The 23,138-nt window shown below is 29.9% G+C and overlaps 1 protein-coding gene across 2 annotated transcripts in view; it reads right to left on the reverse strand.

Moving 5' to 3' along the window:
* Positions 1-23,138, reverse strand: part of Klc (kinesin light chain) — a 331,732-nt gene that overhangs the window by 238,544 nt on the left and 70,050 nt on the right. The window contains exons 1-2 of one of the 2 annotated variants that reach the window (XM_065503172.1): positions 16,961-16,979; positions 16,252-16,878 (exon numbers count right to left, since the gene is read on the reverse strand). In XM_065503172.1, coding sequence (XP_065359244.1) covers positions 16,252-16,853 — 602 coding nt within the window. In that variant the 5' untranslated portion in view covers positions 16,854-16,878; positions 16,961-16,979. Of the gene's footprint in view, positions 1-16,251; positions 16,879-16,960; positions 16,980-23,138 lie in introns of those variants that run through there. The other variant, XM_065503173.1, reaches the window with a different exon arrangement.

Here is a 23,138-nt window from a genome sequence, read left to right on the forward strand (position 1 = left end):
GAGTTTATCAAATTAATGATAAAGTTTAAATGATGATTTATTCTAATCTGGAAATTATTTTCCATTAAGCCCGCGCTGAAAAGAAGAAAAATATCATCTGCCAAAACAAAGGATTTGCACATATCATTATCCATTAATGAAATACAATCATTCAAATAAATTAAAAATAGAATTGGACCCAGAACTGAGCCTTGAGGAACCCCAGAAGTAACAGTTCCAATACTCGAATTAATACCAAGTAGTGAAACAAATTGCGATCGTTCAGTTAAGTAAGAATAAATTAATCTACTAGCAGACTTAGAAAATTTAAATTTATCTATAAGTTTCCTTATAAGAATCTTATGATTGACTCGATCAAATGCCTTTGATAGATCCAGAGAAACCATTGTACAGTTATCATGACGGTCAAGTGTAGTTCTTATTGAGTCAGTTAAAGATATTTGCAATGATGCAATACCATTCGCACTTAATACTGAACTCCGCTTATGATTAGATAATAAGAAAGGGAATTGCATTTGACCACTATATTATACTAAGGGTGGTTGACTTAAGACAAAATAGTCGATTAGCGATGTGCTATTCGACTTACTAAATCTATCAAATAATAACAGATGATCCATTACCAAAAATTTCAATAAATAGAGATTCACTTATACCATACATATTTCCTCGAAAAACTGTTTTATAATGTAATTTTTCAGAAATATAAATACAGACACCACCACCTCTAACACTATCAGGTCGATCATTCCTAACTAGATTATAACCGGGCAGTTCTACTGATTGGGACAAAACATTCGACTTAAACCACGTTTCCGTTAAGGCAATAATATCAAGACCAGAATTTTTAAATAAGAACTTAAATTCCTCAAGTTTCACAATATAAGTTGATGGACTTAAACTTTGGACATTAACATGACCAATGTTTAAGTTACCAGGAAATGTAGAAAGTTTGGTTCGCAAGGAACCATATCTGGCTACAGGACTAAGATTTAAATTATGGGGCATTCCAAGAAAAGCTAAGTTTGTGTTTTAGGGGGAGCCAAAATTTCACTCATGATATAACCATGAAATATAATTTTATAAATGATCCTATTCAAATATAATAATTCCTCATTGACTGATAAACAGTGTTGCACAAAAAGGGCTATATACTTAGAAAAAAAGGGCTAAAAAAGGGCTAACAGTTTTAATTTAAAAAATACATACATTTGACACAAAAAACAACTTAGAATATTACATTTGGCTATGCCGAATAGACAAACAAAAAATGTATGAATATAACACACGTTCAAATGCAAGAAAATAAGAATATTTATTCCTGTATGTTGATCCTTAACTTTAAAATAACGTAATATGGTGCCACACGTATATCATATGCCGATGTTTTTAAAGCCTCGTATTTATCACTTGGCCTGCAAAATGCTCCTAGGCAAATTTTTTTATATGAAATACAAATTATGTATAAAGTAATCCCTTGTGATAACTTCGATAGAGAATATTTGGATAAGTCAATATATGGCAAATATTAGGGTATTCATTCGACTAATGATCGTTCGATTAATCGAATAATTTCTTACGAATAATTATTCGAACAATTTAAAAATGGCCATTTTCGAATAACGAATAATTCGAACAATTTTAGGTAGAATAATCGAATAAAAGGAATAAATGTTCATATATATTTAAATTTATTAAAATGCTAAAAAAAAAATTTCATAATTTCAAATTTAAATAAGCAATAATGACTCACAAAAATTGCACTGTTCGACAAATAACAAAGACAAAGAGACTTTCGGACTTATAAATGTATAAATATTACTGCAAGAAGTTACAATTCTAAAAACAAATCATTCAAAATGTTTAACTTAGGATTTGAACCAATGAAAATAAAAGGTACGGAATAAAATATTTGTTATTTAGCTGGCGAAATATTAGAAGAATCGCAATTAATAATTAAAATTTTAACTTAGATTAAAGTGGAGTTGAATGTGATGGAGAATGTGATTTTGAAACGGTCATCGAAAGTGATATTGAGGATGACATTTATAATGATTACATTAGAGATAGATGAAGGCCATGATCTTAAAATATATGTATGTATATAAGTGATTTTATTAACCGCGTACGTAAGTGTTGCAAAATATTTAATAAATCGAATGATAAACACAAATATTGCAAACTAACGTTTTGTTGCAAGAAAAGCATGGAGTTCGTCTTATATGTACATGCTTTTGAACATCTGTGTCTAACATGGTAATAAACTTTTTGCATATTTGTAAATGCGTCAATCATGCACTGCCTGGCTTCACTGACAATGATATCAAACTTTGGACCGATTTCCTTTATTGTGTAATTCCCTAAGACAACTTGATTAAGCAAAGATTCGGCGACGTTAATAGAGCTTGAGGGTATAATACAATTTGTTATAAATAATTTAGAATAGAGAAAAATTAATTTACTAAAGAATTAGAGCCAGTTTTTGACTTCGTATTTAAATATGAATTATATTTAAGTTCTATTTAAATGCGAAAATGAGTTTCTCAGTGCTTTTTTAAATGATACTTAAATGGCCGACGTTGGTCATTTAAATTCTATTTAAGTTTCATAAACTACCATATGTTTTTGACAGCTGACTTTTGTTGTTTGGTTTTTTTCACTCTATTGTAGTAAAAAAAAAAAACAAACAACAGCGTCTTGCAAAAACTACAATTCCGATGCGGGGCAATTGGAGCTTCTTTTGTGCATTTTCCTACCAATAATTTTATTGTTTAATAAACTTTTATTTCTTATTGGGCAAAATGTATCAATTTTTGTTTTGGTTGAACAGCTGTTTTAAGCAAAACTATCGATAAATTTTTGATATTTAGTAGTGCTACCATACTTTTATCTTATTTAAATTTAACACTCAATTTAAAACCCGAATTAATGAACAACATAAAAAAGTTCTTAATACGTTTATATTGTATTTGAATTCAGCATCATATCCAACTAGCTCAAATTTTGTATTTCTGATGAAAATTTAATGATGGAATTTGTTTTGAATGTTTTTTAACATTATCAATACTTGAATTGTTAACTTTAACGTTATTTTTTGTTTTTCTTTAAAAATAAAATATTAAAAAAACCGACATAAAAACTTCATTCTTTACTTTTATAAAAGAATTTTAATTATTCGAATAATTCGATTAATTTTAAACGTGTGATCGAATTATTCGAACAAGTTAAAATCTCTTATTCGAATTATTCGTTTTATTCGAACAAGAGAAAAACCGAATAATTCGATTACCCTAGCAAATATGCCTCTCATGTAATGCAGAAAAAAAATATAAAAATTATAAACGTCGCCGGACAGAATTGATTTTCATTGGCAAAAACATAAATTTTGCCATTAGTTAGTATACATATCAAAACTAAGGTAGCCAAAATATATAAACATAAATATTTAATTTAAATTTGTAAAAAAATTAATTTTCTATATTTGATCAGATAAAAATGATCATAGCTAAATTATTATCGATAATGAACTGAATTTTTCTTTCTAAATTGGTTGGATTGTAGTCTTTGAAAACGGTATACTACATGGCATGTGTTATAAAATATTTGTTAAAGTACTATATTTACGTCAATACATCGCCCAGATAAACTTAAAAGTATTCTCTTTAACCTTATATATGATTTTATAAACGCCCGGACCTGCGCGTAAAACAATAACATATTTATTAAAAATTTTTATTCAAATAACGTCCATTTTCTCTATATTAGTTATGGCATTTTTTTAATGTATGGAAGGTCCAACAATTTGTATGTGCTTAAATTGTTTACTGGTTCAACATTTTTAGTTAATTTTTGTCATAATATCCCTGACAATTTTTTTGAACTGATTTTACTAATTTTCAACAGCAAAAATTTCAGATCATTAGAGTAAATATATAATTTTCATTAGAGTAAATATATATGGCTAAATGAAAATAAAAAAGGCCAAAAAAATGGCTAAAGGCTAAATTAATTTTTTTGTGGCTAAACAAGATTGAAAAGGGTTAAATTTAGCCCAAAAAGGGCTAAATTGGCAACACTGCTGATAAATAATATATGTATGTAGTTAACAATAAAGAAAAGATATATAAAAAATAAATTTAATTACAGTGATAAACCGTTTTCCATTATAGCGAAAACAGTACACCCCCTGAAGGAAACCTGTCTCCAAGTCACCAGTTTTGTCGACAATTTTTGGTGACTTTTTAGCGACATTGTCAACGAAGCGTCAACGAAGACGACTCTTCCATCTGTTATGAATTCATACCATTTCGTTTTTTAATTTGTTTAATACAACGTGAAATGTTAACAAAATATGCAGTTTCATTATTTACATCTACTTCAGAAAAGTACCAAAAGTGTAGATTAGAATTACTAAAATGTACTAGTGAATCAGTACCTAGTCAATAGTAATATCGTCAGTAGTAGACTTCCAATGACACGCACATGTTAAATGTCTATAGTAAATAGCATTGTCTGGGGTAAAATAAGTCACTAGTACTGGTGACTGTGTCAATAGTAAATCAGTATAATTTCACTATTGACACTTCCTGCAGGGCCATTATAGGATCACACACTACTTTCACATGCACGCCACAATTAGCGAACAAGTAAAAGTAATGCATAAATACCTAAATAGTGCACTACCCACCATAATAGTAAATGGAAACATATTCAGAATAGCAAAATTTACAGGAAATAAATGTTTAATCAAATTTAAGCAATATAAGAATATATAGACAGTGAAAAAAAGCAAAGCTATTTTTATAAACAAAAATGGTATTATTTCGTAAAATATATAATAAGCAATAGCAAAAGAACTCACTTTTATTATTGACCATCAAACAAATTTACGAAATAAAAATCACTCTTAATTTCAAAAATAACATTAAATTGTGTATATAAAAATATTAGTTTTAGTTTAGAAGTTTTATATATAACAATATATAAAAAGCAATGGTAAATATTTACAAAATAATTTTTTAAATAATTAAACATTAACATTGAAAAGTTCAATTAATTCATACAAATTAACAATCTTAACATCATCATCTATCATTGTAATTTTACATTTTGGAACTTCACGATTTATAATGCTATAGCGGATAATTATTTTTTCTTTAGAAAGTTTCCAGCACATCCTTAAAAGCTTAGAGGAGAATAGTTGTCATTTAGGTATATACGGGTTGCTGTAGATCCACCCTCAACATAGATGAAGTAGATGAAGTAAGTGATTTTGTAATTCTAGTTCATGAATTTTTTTGTTAAGGCTTATTTGGTTTAAATCTATTTGGCTTTTACAATTAGCAACTTCATCCTTAATCTCTTTTAAATTACTAGACAGATCTTGACGAATTTCATATACAGTAGATTCAAATTTTTCTGTGATTTTATCTTGTTCACTTTTCATTTCATCAGAGTGGACTTTAAGTGACTTTTTAAGATCTGCAAATTCTATTCGTATTTCTTGCTTAAAAGAATCATCATCATCAGATTCAGGTGGATTTTCAAAGCAGTTTTTGCAGTTATAAGACAAGTTACGATTTTTGTCCAAAACAGAGAACAAATCCTTAGATACACCGTCGCAATCTATATGGACCCATTTTTGACAACACGTGCAAAGTAAACTACGTTTACGTCCAATGTCCAAATCACAGACACCACAAATATAAGGCATTACAACATTTTGGTTTGGCTGAACAGTTAAATATGTGGAGGGTGTCATGTGGACCCTGACCACATGCTGGGCGTAAGTTAAGGACGGCACGGTCTATGCGGGACCAAAAGGCATTAAGCCTGTTGCTCCATCCTGATCTAAGTTGTGCCAGAACGACTCTTGTTCCACGCGGCAGAATCTTCTCGGCGTCTGCTATCGGTGGTGGGCGACCTCCAAGTACGACATTCATACGGTATCCTGCTACCGCGGAACTGATGGCGTCTCTGTGAATGTCGTTCAAAGCTGTCATATACGAGCGGCGATCAAATGGATCCTGCACATACCTCTGTATGTTCTCCTCGTATTTCCGAAGGTCCTGTCTGACATGCCTCGGGGGAGATTCCAACAACTAAAGGCTTGTGTGTAAGTTAATGCTTGTGTTAGCCGGTATATAAGAAAAATCACGTTGTTTTTTGCAAATATTGTAATTTGTAAAAGTACAAATATAGACGAATATATTTTATTAAATTATGTTAATTACAATAACTTCATAAAACTATATTTTTTCTTTGTAAACGATTAATTGACACTGAAATATTATTTTCAATCACGAGCAATTATTTTATTTTAATTCAATTTTACTGAATACAGATTTTTTCAGTAATCAGTAAAATTTTACTGGTAATGCAATCTAAATTTCATTAGCAGTAAAAATTTACTGAATACTGCAATGCTTAATGCATTAGAAATATAATGTAGTATGCCTATGTATGGTAATGCAAAAGCTTAAACCAAAACGATGTAGTATTTGAAAGATTTGTCCACCTAATAATGTAGATGTTTCTGAAAATTGTTTGGACAACATCCAAATTGTTCCAAATATGGAATAACATCTTTTTTTTTATTGAAATACATTATTTATTAATGTTATTGAAATACATTATTATTAATATACATTATTTATTAAACTACCTTTTTTTACAAAATGTCTCGGTTTTTAGAAGCAAAAAGTAAAAAAAAATTATCTAAATCAATTGCTTCAACAACGATATACATACAAAAATGTACAACACATCGTTGTCTTATTTCTGATTTCTTTTCAGACATATTTCCATTGTATTTGTATTTTCGTATTTCAGTTTCAAACTGATAACCTAAATAACTAAGGAGTGAGATCGAAAAATTCTTAACACACGTTTTTCATTACATTTTTTAACCCAAGTATTATTTGAATTTTTTTTTGATCAAGTTACCTTTGAAAAACATGTCAGTTATTATGTGTAATGTCAATTATATTAATTTTTTTGTTAATCTGATTAAAATGAGTGACCAGAAAAAAGTGCGTACTGAAATTATTAAATATTTTCAACAAAACCCAACTTGGTCTTACAAAAAGTTGGCCAAGCATACAAAGGTCTGCCGTCAAACTGTTTCCAATGTTATTAAACAGTACCGGGAGAACTTGTCAGTTGATAGAAAACCTGGTTCAGGTAGAAGGAATGGTCCACATGATGTTTCTAAAGCCAAAAAAATAGAACGCATTTTCAAAAGAGCTCCCAACACATCCGGTAGGAAAGCAGCCCGGTTAGCTCAGTGCTCGGACTATTTGGTACGAAAAGTTAAAGCTAATGCAGGTTTAAAAACATACAAGGCTCAAAAAGTTCCTGACAGGAACGCTACTAAAAATTTAGAGGCCAAAAACAGAGCACGGAAATTGAAGTCAAGTTTTATAAAAAAATATTCTTGCTGCATAATGGATGACGAAACGTATGTTCTGGCAGATTTTTCGCAACTTCCAGGTCAAAAATTTTATGTTGCTGATGCTCGAGGGAATGTTGAAGAAAAGTTTAGGACCCAAAAGCAGACAAAATTTCCCAGAAAGTTCTTGGTATGGCAAGCAATATGCAGTTGCGGCAAAAGAAGCCACTCATTTGTTACAACGGGCTCTATAAATACCGAAATTTACATCAAGGAATGTTTACAAAAAAGGCTGCTTCCATTCATAAGACTTCCTAATGTGTCCACTTATTTTTGGCCTGACTTGGCATCCTGTCACTATGGCAAACAAGCCCTTGAGTGGTACAAGAACAATAATGTGGTATTTGTACCAAGAGAGGCAAATCCTCCAAACTGCCCGGAGCTAAGGCCAGTGGAGAGATATTGGGCTCTTGTTAAAAGAGAATTGAAGAGTACAAAAAAGGTGTCCAAAAGTGTGGTAGATTTTAAACGGAGATGGACTACATGTTCGAGCAAAGTGACAGAAAGCACTATAAAAACGTTAATGGAAGGGTTTCCGAAAAAGGTTCAAAATTTCATCACTAGTGATTAAAACTATAAAAATAATTTTTTTTGTAAATTGTAATAATAATTTCAATCAAATAAAAAAAAAATTAAAGCTGTAAGTTTAGTGGTTTCTTTTTTATAAACATATATGTATGTTAAGAATTTTTCGATCTCACTCCTTATTAAGCTTAATGTAATTTTCAAAACATTCGATTTGGAACTGTCTTTCTGCTAAGTCATTACTCCCTGTCTATACTTGACAAATATTTATCATAACAATTAATGACGTTTGTTGTCAAGACAAAGTTGTCTGAGCAAAAGCACTAACAATTTTGTCATAACGAAGCAATAATACTAATAAATGAAGACTGTACCTGATAATACTTTGAAGCTGTCATCTTTAAAATAATTCAGTAGCTGCAGAATTTGTGTTCGTGTAGTCTTCAATGTGTTCAATGCATTATGCAAAAAAAACTTACAAGATGCTTACTAACCGTTGTTAAGCTAAATTCGATAAAAGTATATCCAAAAACGAAAATTAGCTTAAAACACCTGTAGTAAACCATTGTTAAATATATGAAATTTAATAATGGTTCAACCCTACTTTAAACCTATTTTAAGGAATTCTTTTTACTTTTTATCTTAAAAAGGAGGATTTTAAAGATAAATTTGGAATAACAGACGATACTATTGCAATTGCTAAACACAATTTCCACTCCGCTGGCGAATAAGTTCCATTTTAATAGTATATGATTTTGTTTGATATTCCTCCGGCAGTGAACTACATGAGGTTCACAAGTGAGTTTGATTGGCATTTTTGTCATTTACTTTTAACCTGCAACGCTATATAGTAATAAAATGAGTAAATATTGTGGAAGAAGGTCCACACAATCTAATATACCCACTCCGGAATTAAAACTGTGTGTTTCCACATAGAAATTCATTAAATTTTGTTAAAATTTAACAAAATGTCAATAAAAATAAATTATATAACAGTTTGTTTTAATGTTTATTTTATCACAGAATATTCGTCATTCGAATACTTTTAATAATAATTGAAATAAACTATATAAAAAAGTTTGTACATTAATACATTTTAGCTTAATATAAATTTACTAGAATCAGATATACATTTTTTCTCTAAAAATTAGTTGTTATCTTCAAAAATTTATTATTACTAAAAACAATCAATGAAAAAAAGAAAATTAACGAATATTTTATCCTAATTGAAAGCAACACTAACAACGAAAAAGGGGAAATAAATGAAAAGCTTTGCCAGCTTAGACAAAAATCTGTACATTAGTTATTATGCCTTTAACAAACGTTTTTGAATACAATACTTTTATAAATGGGTTTTAAAGCGAAAGTGTTCGTTAACAAAATTGTGTTTTAAATCTACAATAAGGTTTTTTTTGCATAAGACTGTAGGAATATAACTATTGACAATTTTTGCAAATTGGCATAGCATAGTCGAATAGAGCATAAAAAAAGAGCAACGGTGTTATTTTTTCCCGGTTGTTAAAAAAGTTCACGCACCAAACGCAATAAAGTTTTTCATTAAATGTTTTCTATTATTTTGAAATACAATACAAATTATTACTTCGTTATGTTGTTTTTATAATTAATAATAACTGCGGACATACTTCAAAATATTATTTCAAATAAGGGAAGTATCCCTCACCCTTGCAATTAAAAAAGTTGCAATTATTTATATAATTTTCCAATGAAGTTTATACCTATTTTAAAGAAATTTATACTTAAATAATAAAATAATAGAAATTGGTGTTGGTGCGTGATGTTTTTGATTCCAAATGACCTAAAAAAATTATTTTCATTACTTATACAACATTGGCCATCACGTGGTGTTATACCCCTAATATATACCTTTGTTTTTTATTTATTATGTTATTATATGTATATTTACATGATTTCATGAAACACTAACAAAATACATGGTCTATTTTGTTTTTTGCTTATATCTCGGCCATTTGTGGACCGATTTTCTCGATTTTCCGGCAACCGAGCCGGAAGAATTCTGGAGATTTTGATGTATCAACCATGTGTGTAAGTTATTTAGGGGATTTAGAAAGTTGATTTCAACACGGCGGACAGACGGACATGGTTATATCGACTCCACTATCTATAACGATGCAGAATATATATACTTTTGGGTTCGCAAATGAAAAATGTAGAAATTACAAACGGAATGACAAACTTATATATACCCTTGCCACTCATGGTGAAGGGTATAATTAGATTTTATTTTAATTTTTCTCAAAATATGTTAGTTTTTTCCTAATTTTTTTGTTCAAGTGGCCTGAGACACGTTAATAATCTGGGGAATTTTAAATAACTAACATTTTTTAACCAATTTTGGTCAATTATATCTCATTACAACGACAATTACGTATACATTTCGATTATTTTTCATTCAATTGCAAAAGTATTTATTTAGTAGCAAAATTTTTACAAATACTGAAAAACTTGATTTTTTTCAGAATTTTATCGATAATATAGTTTTTGGGTCATTTTGACCCAAAGGAGATATAGAGTTAATCTCCAAAAGATTTTTTTAATGTAATTTTCATTAATATAAATAAATCTACATATTTCTGGAAAACAATGTAGAAAATTAACGAGTTTCACCTATTTATTTCATATAAATAGTAAAATTTTGCATATATCTAGGGGGTTACTCTCTATTGCGATGCGAAAGAAAAATGGTACAATTGGTACCCTTTATTGCGTTTTTGCATCTCACAAAAAATGATTTTAACATGTTTTTTTTTTACAAGTTTTGACATTTTATTTTGTCATTCTTCGCTATTGATTATTTTGTAGTGCCAGTGTTGTTTCTTTTTGCATATCGCATTTAACTTTCGCATCGAACTTCCTTTCGCATCGCAATAGAGAGTAACCCCCCTGAACTTTGACCTCGATGCGCGTCCAGAAATCGTTGTCCGATTTGGCTCAAATTTTCAGCACTTAAGTTTTAGGCCTATTGTCACAGTATTCCACCCGGCACTCTTCAAAATTCAAACAAAATTTTTTTTCCATAAATAAAGTTATTTTATCGTAAGAGTAAGCGACACAGTGGTATAGAAATAAAAAGAGTGAAATAAATCTGTAACTTTTAAACGGTTAGCCTGGGTTAAATGAAATTTCACATTTTGTATATGGACCTCATGTGCACGGTCAGAGGTCCCCAAAGTAGGACACATCGGTTATGTTAAATTTTTAAAACGATCCTATTCGTTTGTTCCGATTTCAAAAAAATTACATATGTATATAGAATTTCCGCGTCGAGCTCTACAAAAATTATGGTATAAATATATAAATTATCTCTTATAGCTTGGGAGATAGGGAGATATTCGCATTTGAAAATTAAATTTTCAATATTTTTACCCACCCTACTCCATTTTTGATTTCTTGGACTAACATCAAATGTATGTATAGAATAAAAAAAGAATTGTTTAAAAATACTGACCGAGTTATATGCATTTGAATTTAAAAAAAAATCGATTTTTCTCTAGTTTTTTGGGAAAAAAGTACTTTTGTTCTTTTTAAGTTACCTAAAAAATTCTAAGAAGATGTATAAGAAATTTATGCTTATTTGATACCGAGGTTACCAGGTCCATCGAAAAAAAGCAAATTTTTTATTTAAAATTAAATTTTAAGCAAAAATCCTCAAATCGCACAGTGGATATCAAAATATAGTAACCCATTTTAGATGGCCCAATATGTTCTTAATTATTTTGTAAAGGCTTCCGATAGTCCCGACCATGCACTATAGTTCAAAGTATCACTTTTTCCGTGCGAAATTAATAACTAATAAAGTATTCTACTGTTTGATACCAAAATTGGACCATAGGTAGAAATACTTATATTTTCATCAGGAGAAAAATAAAGTAAATTCATTGCTATTGATTAGAAAAAATTTATTTCATATTAGTTTTCAGTCAAATTAGTTGAATCAGTAATTCATTTTGTAAACACATTTGATTCAATATATATTAATTGAAGTATCAGATAAAACTTCTCACAGTGGTATTGAAAAAAAGAGGGAAATAAATCTGTAATTTCTGGGGCCTGGGGTCCCCATATTAGGGTATGTTCAATTTTTAAAACGATCCTATTTCTTCGTCTGTGTCTTATATCATCTGCATCGAATGTATTAATACCTTGTGTACTGTGGATGTCATTGGTAAACAAAGATACTAATCTGAAAGCATATATCACCATTAAGCCATATAGTGTTTTCATTTCGAAAATTATCTTCCTTTCTTCTGCATTTTTGACATTTTACTTTTAAGTAATTGTAGACAAAATGACGGAATTCTTCATCCAATAATTTCTTACAGCCCTTAGGAATAACAGGAGCACTAATTTTCTTCACAATATATTTAATAATAGCATCATACTTTGTGTCTTTTGGGCGTTCTTTTAGCCAAATTTCAAAAAGTTCATTTTTTTTATAGCACAGTAACCTAGAAAAAATTAAATTACTCAAAAAGCGCAAAAATGCGCAGTATGAAATAAAGTGAAATGAATTCACAACATTTCAATATATTTATTTCTTTTTATCTCAAGTTTAACAAACGTTAACATTTTTTTAAAAGCTTCTATAAAGTTAAAGTTTTGTAATCAAAAGAAATTACTTTAAGGTTATGTTTAAAAATTGTAATTTTTAATATAAAGGGAAATAGTTTCCAAATATTTAGGAAAGAAAAATTAAGTACTTAAACGTCTCGTTGTTTTCCATTTTAAACATTATTTAAATTATGCACACACTTTCCACAATTAACGGTTAAAAGTTACAATACAATATTGATACTATTCACAATTTTTTAAAAATGTATCGAAACTTTGAAGGCGTGCTGTCAAGCAGTATTTTGTATTTTACAAAAACCAATTGCGAATTTGATTGCATTGGAGTTTTGGTAACAGATTGACAACAAAAAATAATGAATAATAACAACTTCGAAATTTGAATTTAGCACGGGAAAAGTGATACTTTGAACTATAGTGCCATGGTATGAATATTATATCCAAAAAACAAAAAATCTAATTTTAGCGATTTTTCAAAACTTTTTTAGGAATTGCGGGATTTAAAAATTTGTTTTTATTTTTTTATTTTCAGTAGAAAAATCTATATAACTGTAAAATTTCATTAAAAAATATTCATAAATAAAAACTTAATTTCAATTTTAAAAATGTTTATCTTTGCAAAAACTCAATAAAAAGCATTTTTTGTTATATTTTTCAAAAAAGTATTCCATGAATTTATTAATTGTCTAAAGTTATATATATTTTTGAAAAATAGACAAAATCCTCTATCCATTGATATTAGGGTATTCATTCGACTAATGGTCGTTCGATTAATCGAACAATTTCTTACGAATAATTATTCGAACAATATAAAAATGGCCATTTTCGAATAACGAATAATTCGAACAATTTTATGTAGAATAATCGAATACAACGAATAAATGTTCATATGTACTTAAATTCATTAAATTGCTTAACATTTTTCATAATTTCAAATTAAAATAAGTAATAATGACTCACAAAAATTGTATTGTTTCTGAAATTCGAGAAATAACTAAAGATAAAGAGAAATAGAAATTTAGAAATAGTGAATAATTAATTTACTAATGAATTAGTTACTCAATTTAAAACCCGAATTAATGAACGACATAAAAGAGTTCTTAATACGTTTATATTGTATTTGAATTCAAATTTTTTAAAGCATAGCTCCAAAACGGAAACTAAAGGGTTTGCTAGATTGTTTTGTAGATTATTTTGTAGATTGTTCGGGAGAGAATCTGATCAGAATATTTCTGTTGAAAATTTAATGATGTACTTTGTTTTCAAATGTTTTTTAACATTATCAATACTTGAATTGTTAAATTTAACGTTGTTTTTTGTTTTTCTTTAACAATAAAATAATAAAAAACCTACAACAAAACTTCGTCTTAACTTTTTTTAAAAAAATTTTAATTATTCGAATAATTCGATTAATTTTAAACGTGTGATCGAATTATTCGAACAAGATAATCACCCCTATCGCGAATCAATATTTCACATGAAATATTTTCCCTTTTCCTTTTTTCGTTCATCACCTTTGTTCACGTGAGAAAATTCCCCTTGTTGTGAAATTTTTATATGGAATTTTGTAAACAATAAACAGCTGTTACGAACAAAATCAACTATTGTGAATGGAAATATTCCCGATAGCAATTTTCCCTTCGAGGGAAATGAATATTTTATGGGAACAAAATTTCACATGTTATTGCCGATAGGGGTGAATAACTCTTATTCGAATTATTAGTTTTATTCGACCAAGAGAAAAATCGAATAATTCTACCTTATGTTTTTTACGTGGCAAATTAATTAGGGAAAACTTTATATCTCTCAGAGAACTTACACTGCTATTTTCATTCATATGCAAAAATTTAGAGATTTAAGGAATTTGTGTGAAAAATAAAAAAATCCCTGAAAGATAAAATTTAGGACACGCATGCAGAAAGCTACAAAGATGCTGATAGAAACTGAAATTTGATAATTGTATTTTAACTCTTCTAATGTAACTACTTACTACATATAACTAATTTTAACTTAATAATTTATACTTTTATATTTCTTGAATTTATTAATATTTAATTTAAATACACAAATTCAAAATATAATAAATACATATCGCTGCAACAACATCATAATTCAAAAAAAGTCGTTTCGAAAAAAACGGCATTGAATGTGTTATGACATTTGACAATTTCTTAAATAAATTTTCAACAGATCATGTGATTTCAGAAATAAAACCTGATTTAAATAGTAGATGTTAATATCTTTCTATTCTGTATATAACTCAAATTTTTACTTGTCAAATATAAGAGAAAATATGAGTTTTAATTTTGACGTTTACAACAGAAAAACACTTTCACATAATAAATAATTGACTTTTTTGAAAACTGATATAACTATATGAAAGACTAAAGAACGGCGCATATTTTGTATTACTCAGTTCAAAACACCCGGATTTTGAGTTATGACGTGTATTCGGGTTAAGTTTTACCCATTTTGAAATTAAAATGGAATTTTTTCTAAAATGAGAGATTTATATTTTTGATATTTTATGACTTTTATTTAATCAAATGTCAATAACTACGTCAGTTTTAAAAAAACAAAAAAATTTCGAAAAAAAATATCTTTTTTCTATTTGGGTCTAATTTTACCCGAAGATCTTTAATGTCAGTAAATTGAAGGATAAAATTATATCTTAGTAATAAAACTCAGTTTAAATGCTTTGGAGTAAAATCGATTTTTTTTTCTTTTGTTTTTATAATGCTAGACATTTAAAATGATCTTTCCCTCAGTGTATATAAAAGTCTTCTAAAATAGTTGCAGTATTTGTTTTAAACAAGTTTTTGGAATTTTAAATATTTTTTAAAGTTTTTAATACACTAAAACTAATAAAAAACACACTTTTAGAAAAAACCGGCTATTCGAGGAGAATAAACCGGTTTCTTCGATATTCGAAATTTGAGCTTTTCAAAAATACCGAAACCGACTTAACAGAAAAAACCGGTTATAACCGCTTATTAAAATCCGGTCGGATCACCCTAATAGCTACTTCTTCTATAACATATTTTAAAACAACACTATGTTTTCTGGTAATACTTTGATTACAAATAAAGAGATATAGGTCTCACTAAAATTTGGATTTATTTAGTTTTTAATTTATATATTTCAGATATATGTATGCCGAACAAGTACTGAAAGATTTCTGCGTTTTTTTTTTTTTTTTTGATTAGGATAGAATACATACGAACAAATTTTAGTCCTATTTTTGTTTGGAATAAGGCAGGACCGGTTTTATTCGTTTTTACCACCAAAAATTTGGAATTATATCTGAATTTCCAGCTTTATAGGTTTGGGCTAGACGATGAATCAGTCAGTCATTAAGATTAATATTATATATGTATACTATTAAGTGGAATATTAAAATTATTCAGGAGATCGTGTAATTCTTTGAGACAAATAATAAAGTTCTCCAAGGACAAATAATAAAATAATTATCGATCAATTCAGCAGTTTTTACGGTCTCCTGAATAATATGAAAATTACACCTAAGTTATTTTGTCAAAAGTCCACACATATATATAATTTAGCAAATAATATAAATGAAATTCCTTAATTTAATTAAAAATTCGTCTATACTGGTATTATATTTTTGAGTTTCTCACTTTAGAAAACCAAAATATGTAATTACTTACCTTCCTTGTGAGGCATACTGAATTACCAGATTATGAAGAGTTCTCAAACGAGCTGGAATTTCGTATCCGGATGACTGATTTGAAAACTGACTTGGAGGAGTTGGAGATATATTATTTCTGTCATCGTTTTCCTCATCTGGAAACAATTCAACAACGGGGTCCGGTCGAGGCTTTTCACTAATATCATCTTGGTCCTGATTTTCATCATATTTTTTTACAGATGTCATAAATTCCAAATGTTTCTTTTCTTCTTCTAACTGTGCAACTAATTGCTCAGAAGCTTGAAACTTTTGCTGTGTATTGGCTAATTCATCTCTTAACCAAGCATTTTCTTGATGCAATCTACGAACTTGTGTTTTAAGCTTTTGTTTTTCAGCTTCAATATTTTGAAGATGTGATGCTAATGCCATCATCACTTGGGCCTCACTCAAACCAAGGTCAATATGTTCAATGTTTTTTTTAATAATATATGATTTTTCATCTTCTTTATTTATTTCACTAATTCCTGACATAAGAGATGCATGTTCCACGCGAAGTGCCTCCAGGCCTTGTAAAACTGTTTTAGTATTACTAATTATTTCATCTTGTGTCATTTGCGTCATTTTCCCAATATTTTCGATTTTTCGACTGAAATTAGAAAATTAAGGAGTAATTACTTTTGTGAATACATCCTATTTAACTATTATTTTGTCTTATAATTTCCACTTACATTCTATAATTTTTAATCGCCTTTGAAATAAGCATGTCAAAGTTTTTACTTTATTAAACAATTCCCTTTTTAGATTGTCTACATAAATCAATATTTTTACTAATGTCATGCGCAGTATATGTACAAATGGCGTCATGGCGTCTTAAACAAATGAATATAAACATTCATATATACATGCATAGATACACACATACATACATATATACACCCATCCATACATACATGTGTATGTCTGTGACAATTAAAAAAATTCTAAAAACATTCCAATGGAGGCAAAAGCTTTATTTTATATTTTTTCATAAGAATAAAACAAAAAGATATTCCGGTTTTCCCCGCCAAATATGTTATATTTGCAACAAAAAAAAAACATCAAAAATTAATTTTTAATAAATCACATTTAATAGAAAATTATTAAAAAAGTATGCCGGTAAATAATTATTTAGCGATACAGTTAGAATTAGAATTAAAAAGCAATTATGAAACTTTTCTTAATTGGCAACATCAAAACAAAATGGGTAATGTTTCTGTAATTCTTTACTATATGGGGGATTTCATGTCAAGTGAACCAACTTTTGAAACCGATACACGATATATACAATTTTCAAAAACTCAAGACATACAACTTTTTTGGCTAAATCAAAAACTTTGTTGACTTTTCTTTCAAAATGGGCACCTCTTTTAATTTTTTGCTCAAAAGAAAGCTTTAGTATTTTCCTTTAAGACCTTTTTTTGCAAAATCTAAAACCATTTTGAAAAAAAGTCAAAAAAGTTTTTGATTTTGCAAAAAAAAGTGAAGTTTTTTATTAATAATTTATTTTCTTTTATAGAGCGCCTTAAATATTTCGAATTTAAATTAGAGTTTTCGAACATATATTACATTAAAAATAATTAAAAATTTACATTTTTAATTTTTTATAGTAAGAATTGTGCTAAATTAAAAAAAATTAAAGATATTATACAAATCAAACTATTGAGAATAAAAATTACAGACACTCAAGCTTTATTTGTAAAAATATCAAAGCCTAAACAAAACACCAACAATAAACAGTGGCACATAATCATAGTCAGAAATAAAGTATATTTTAATAGAAATAAAGTCGTCTTTACTTAAGAGTGGACTTTAGGTCTACCATAGACAAGTTAAAGTACATTTTTGACGTTAAAGTCGACTGTAAATATAAAACAAGCTGAAGCTGTTATTAACTCATTTAACAACAGCATCAGCTGTTCTTCGCCATGTAAAACAGTTCTGCAAAAAGTAAAAAAATTAAGTTACAAGAATTTGGCAGAGATTTTGCAAAAAACTTTTTTTCTTTAGTTATTCCGGTTACTTTTTTTGTTTACCTTTTTTGGAGCTGTTCAGCGATGCCACTTGTCTGTATTTTGTTGTATATTGTATGGAAACATTTTCTACATTTGAGGTGGCACCCAGTTAAAGTCGGTTCAATTTAAAACATACTTTAATTTTGACTATAGTTGGGAAATAATATAAAGCGGGTTTTTAATTTAAAGTTGTTTTTAAAAAGAACCGACATTAGTGTTTGACTATGATTATGGACCAGTGAGTTTTTCTTTTCTTAATTTTTGTTTTCAAAATTGGAAAGTGTACGAAATTGGCCTCAAATAAAACTAATATTATTCCAAACTACTAGTATTATTTTCAAACATAATACAGTGCAAGCTTGATATTCGCGACTACCTATTATCGCGACGGCTCAACTTTTAACATTGCAGGTTCTATAATCGCGACAGTTTACGAAAAACGGGTTCTATTTTCTAAACTTTTATCTGTTTTTTTAAAATTTTATTACAATGTGGTATATTAACCTTTTTGGATGTTTTGGATCTTCAATTTAGTAAGCTTATCCGTGTGTCTTAATATGGGACAAGTTCAACATATTTTAAATCCAACGATTTCTCAAAAAAGTGGAGATTCAATTTGCGTGAATTACAAGTTAAAGAAGTCTTCGGTTTACCGCATTATAAAGCAGGAAAATTCATTAAAAAAAGTTCGTACGTACAACAGAAAGTGGCCCTGACAAACGTTGAACCTTAAGGAATGCTGAGTACACAAGAATGGAAAAAAGCTTTATAAGTGGGAATAATTGTTTCCAATATTAGCAGCGATTTTACGATCAAATGCCATTCATTTGTAATCCAAAATGTATCAATCCATTTCAGGTTTCAATGCCAGTGAAGGATGGTTAAAGAAATTTAAGCGTCGACATGGAATTAGATTTTTCTAAATTTCATCTTATTGATCCATTTGTGAAAGAGTTTAAGGTTTACGTTGATGAGCATGGGTTGACTCTTCACCAAATCTAGAATGACGACAAATCCGGTTTATATTATAGGATGCTTCCAAATCACACTCTTGCCACATGTTTTTTTTTTATCATCATTTATTTATTGTATCTTCATTATGAACTAACAATAAGTGGTTCAAATCTTATATCTAATAATTATTATTTAATTAGTCCAGCCAGTGCCGGTCGAAAAAATTTTGTATTCATGGTTGTTTTAGTTAAATTGGCATTCTTCCTTCTAGATTAGGTCTGCTGTGTCCCTCCTTCTTAATCGAGTGTGGCCACGGTTATCTAATATGTTGCGAGCCAGCGGGTTTGGGTGAACTTCAAGTTTTTTTTAAATATTTTTGTACATTTTTCGAGATTTCAGTTTTTACAATGGGCACGTTTAGATCTTTGTGTATATTCGCGTTTTTGATATACCAGGGGGCAACTGTGATCATTCTTAGAAACTTGTTTTGGCGTCTTTGGATCTTTTCTACATTTGACGCTGAGGCCGTGCCCCATAACTGTATGCCATAACACCATATCGGTTTTATGATCATGTTATAAAGTAGAAGTTTACAATCTAAACTAAGCGTGGAGTTTCTGTCAATAAGCCAATTAATTTGAATTGATTTCAATTTCATTTGAGTCAACTTTGCATCTATATGACTTTTCCATGTAAGGCGACGATCGAGATGTATTCCGAGGTATTTCACTTCCGATTGTTGAATTATTGTTTGGTTATTGATATGAATAGGGGGGCATGATTCTCTACGCAATGTAAATGTTATGTGTGTACATTTTTGCTCGTTGACTTTAATTTTCCATTGTTTTAACCATTTTTCTAATTCAAATATGTGGTTTTGTAACGAGACGCTTCTTAAGGGTTTTCATGAATGCTTAGAATAGCAGTATCATCAGCAAATGTTGATATATGAGTGCGATTGTTAGTTGGCATATCAGACGAATATATCAAATATATAAAAGGTCCCAGGATACTGCCTTGGGGGACTCCAGCTTCAATGGGTTGTGCAGTACTTAAAAAGTTTTCCTCTTTAACCTTAAATGTTCGACCAGTTATATAGCTTTCCAACAGCTTATGTGTGTTTGCCGGTAAATTTTGACTCAATTTGTACATTAATCCAGCATGCCATACCTTTCAAACGCAGAACAGTATTTCTTTTGTTCAAACGCTTTTCTCACTATATTTACAAGTCTATGGGTTTGTTCGATAGTACTGTGTTTTCTTCTAAATCCAAATTGATGATTCGGAATACAATTGTTTTCAGTTAACATCGGGTACAACTTGTTCAAAAGTATCTTCTCAAATAGCTTTGATATATTAGACAATAGGCTGATGGGTCTGTATGATTCTACTTTTGTGTGATCTTTTCCCGGCTTGGGTATCATGGTAACCAGTGAAACCTTCCATTCTGGAGGATAATATTCAAGTCGTAATATAGCATTAAAAATAAAAATAATTATTTTTATTGCTATCCGGGGTAGCTCCATAAGCATCTTGTTGCTGATCTTGTCCATACCAGGCGCTTTCTTGGGACTTAAATCAACAATAGCATTTTCGATCTCTCGAATCTCAAAACGTAGGGGTACGGCTGCTCCAAAATGGGGTGCAACAGGTGGCAACTCAATTGCTTCGTTTGATGTGTTCGGTGTAAATACTTTTTTTAAATGATTAACAAACAGATTCCCTTTTTCAGTATCATTTCTTGCCCAACCGCCACTTGAATTTCGCAAGGGTGACTTACATATAACAGGTCTTTTAAGACTTTTTGTTGCTCGCCATAATGAGTAATCCGATTGCGGGGTTGCGGCCAGGCTTTCTAAATATTTATTCAATGATTCCATTTTTCGAAATTCCAAGAGCGTTTTAAGTCTTTTTATACAATTTTTAAGCTTCGATTTTAGTTGGGGGATCTGTGCAATTGCCACTCTCTTCGAAATCTTCTTTTTTCATTTAAGATCCGTTCGACATCTGCAGAATTAATTCTATTATATCTGAATTGTCGGGGGGTTTGGGTAGAATGTTGAGCAGCCAGTTTGAGATTTTTATCGAAATTGATAAGAGAGTGATCGATGTTTTCTGGTGTTCTAAGCGGTATGTTTTCCGAGCAATGTGTACTGAGGTATTTTTTATTTTTGAGCCAATTTATTCTTGTGCCTGCCATCGCTAAATTACCAGCCGGGGATACAATTTCTAGGGGGCTCAATAAAGTAATAATAGTGGGTGAGTGATCTGAAGATAGTTCCAGCGAGGATTCAATTTGAATCATTTCTCTAGGTATATTTTTCATCAGGCCAGTAAGTAGGTTGGCCGCTCGAAAGCAAATGCAAACCAATTTTAGAAATTGAGTCGAACAAAACACGACCTTTAGGGGTAATCAGTCGTGATCCCCAGAATGTGTGCTTAGCATTATAATCGCCAGCAGCCAGGAAACGGGGGCCTAGTGATTTAAAAAATCTATTATATTGACTTTCTGTAATTGAGAATCTAGGGGGTGAGTATATCGATGAAATCACTAAGTTGCGATGAAAATCTTCAAGACAGATTGTAGTAGCTTGAAGATAATCTTCGCAAAAATCACACATTAAGTAGTGTTTGATTCGAGCTTTTATTAAAATTGCCGAGCCTCCGCATGCTCTACCTCTGGGATCTTTGGTGTCATATATTACATATCCATTTATTCGAAAGGAACTTCTGGACGTCAAATGAGTTTCAGAAACCAGCATTACATCAATTTGTTGGTTTCTTAAAAAATATTCGAGTTCGTTTTTGTGTTGGCGTATTCCGTTGGCATTCCAAAAACATATTCTTAGGCAGTTCATGGTCTGTTAAGCACAGCCTGCAATAACATTGATTGCATCTTAAGCATTTCTTGCATCATGTTACTCATTGAGTTTGTAAAGTTATTTACCGATTGCACAAGAGTTTCTATTGTAGATTCTAGTCGGGTAAAATTGAAAATTGGCGTTTGCTCTCTTACCTCTGGGTTCATATTTTCGTTTTGGAGTTGACGGACTTGCGTCTGAGTTTGGTTGTTTCTAAGTACATTTGCATATGTTACTTTGTTGTCATATGTCTGTTGCAACGGGGGGTAGTTCAAATTGATGTTACTTAATGGCTGAGCGGGGAAAATCTTTGGTTTCTGGCTTTGTGATTTTTTAATAATTGAGTAGACAGGACAACCCCTGTAGTTTGCTGTGTGGTTACCTCCGCAATTGCTGCATTTTTTTATTTTAGGATCATCTTTGGATTTGTTACATTGGGATGTGTTATGCAACTCCCCGCAAATGACACATACTGGTGGCAATTTGCAATATGCCTTGGTGTGTCCATATTCTTGGCAATTCATACATTGGACGGGGCCAAATCGTTTGTGTGGTTCTTCAACCGTAATTTTACGATGCAATAAGTACTTCAGGTTATATATGAGATGTGTTTCATTTTTTTTTCAGGTTTATGTCACCGGGTTCAAGTTCAACACGGAAGAGTGGTTGGGGTATTTTTTCGCGATTTCTAATATTTATCACATTTTTTGTCTTATAGCCTTTATCTTCTAAGCTTTAATTTATTTTGAGTGGTTCAACATTACAGTCAATACCCTTTATTACAACTTGTATACCCTTGGTTCCTTTCAGCTGATAAGTGTAAAAACTTTTCTTTTGAGTTTCAAAATATGTTAATCGTTTTCACTATTGACCTGTATTTTAGTTTCATGAATCGTGCCTTTCTTGATTGGGATTACGTAAAAAGAGTTCTCTCCTATTAATGAGATCAGGCTCTGAACCAGTGGATTCGAATTATTTTCTCTCAAGTAAATGGGGGGTGGTTTTGTAGAGTGGATTTTATTTACTGGTTCATTAGTTTC

Source organism: Calliphora vicina, chromosome 3, assembly GCF_958450345.1.
Source record: "Calliphora vicina chromosome 3, idCalVici1.1, whole genome shotgun sequence".
NCBI classification, from domain to species: Eukaryota; Metazoa; Arthropoda; class Insecta; order Diptera; family Calliphoridae; genus Calliphora; species Calliphora vicina.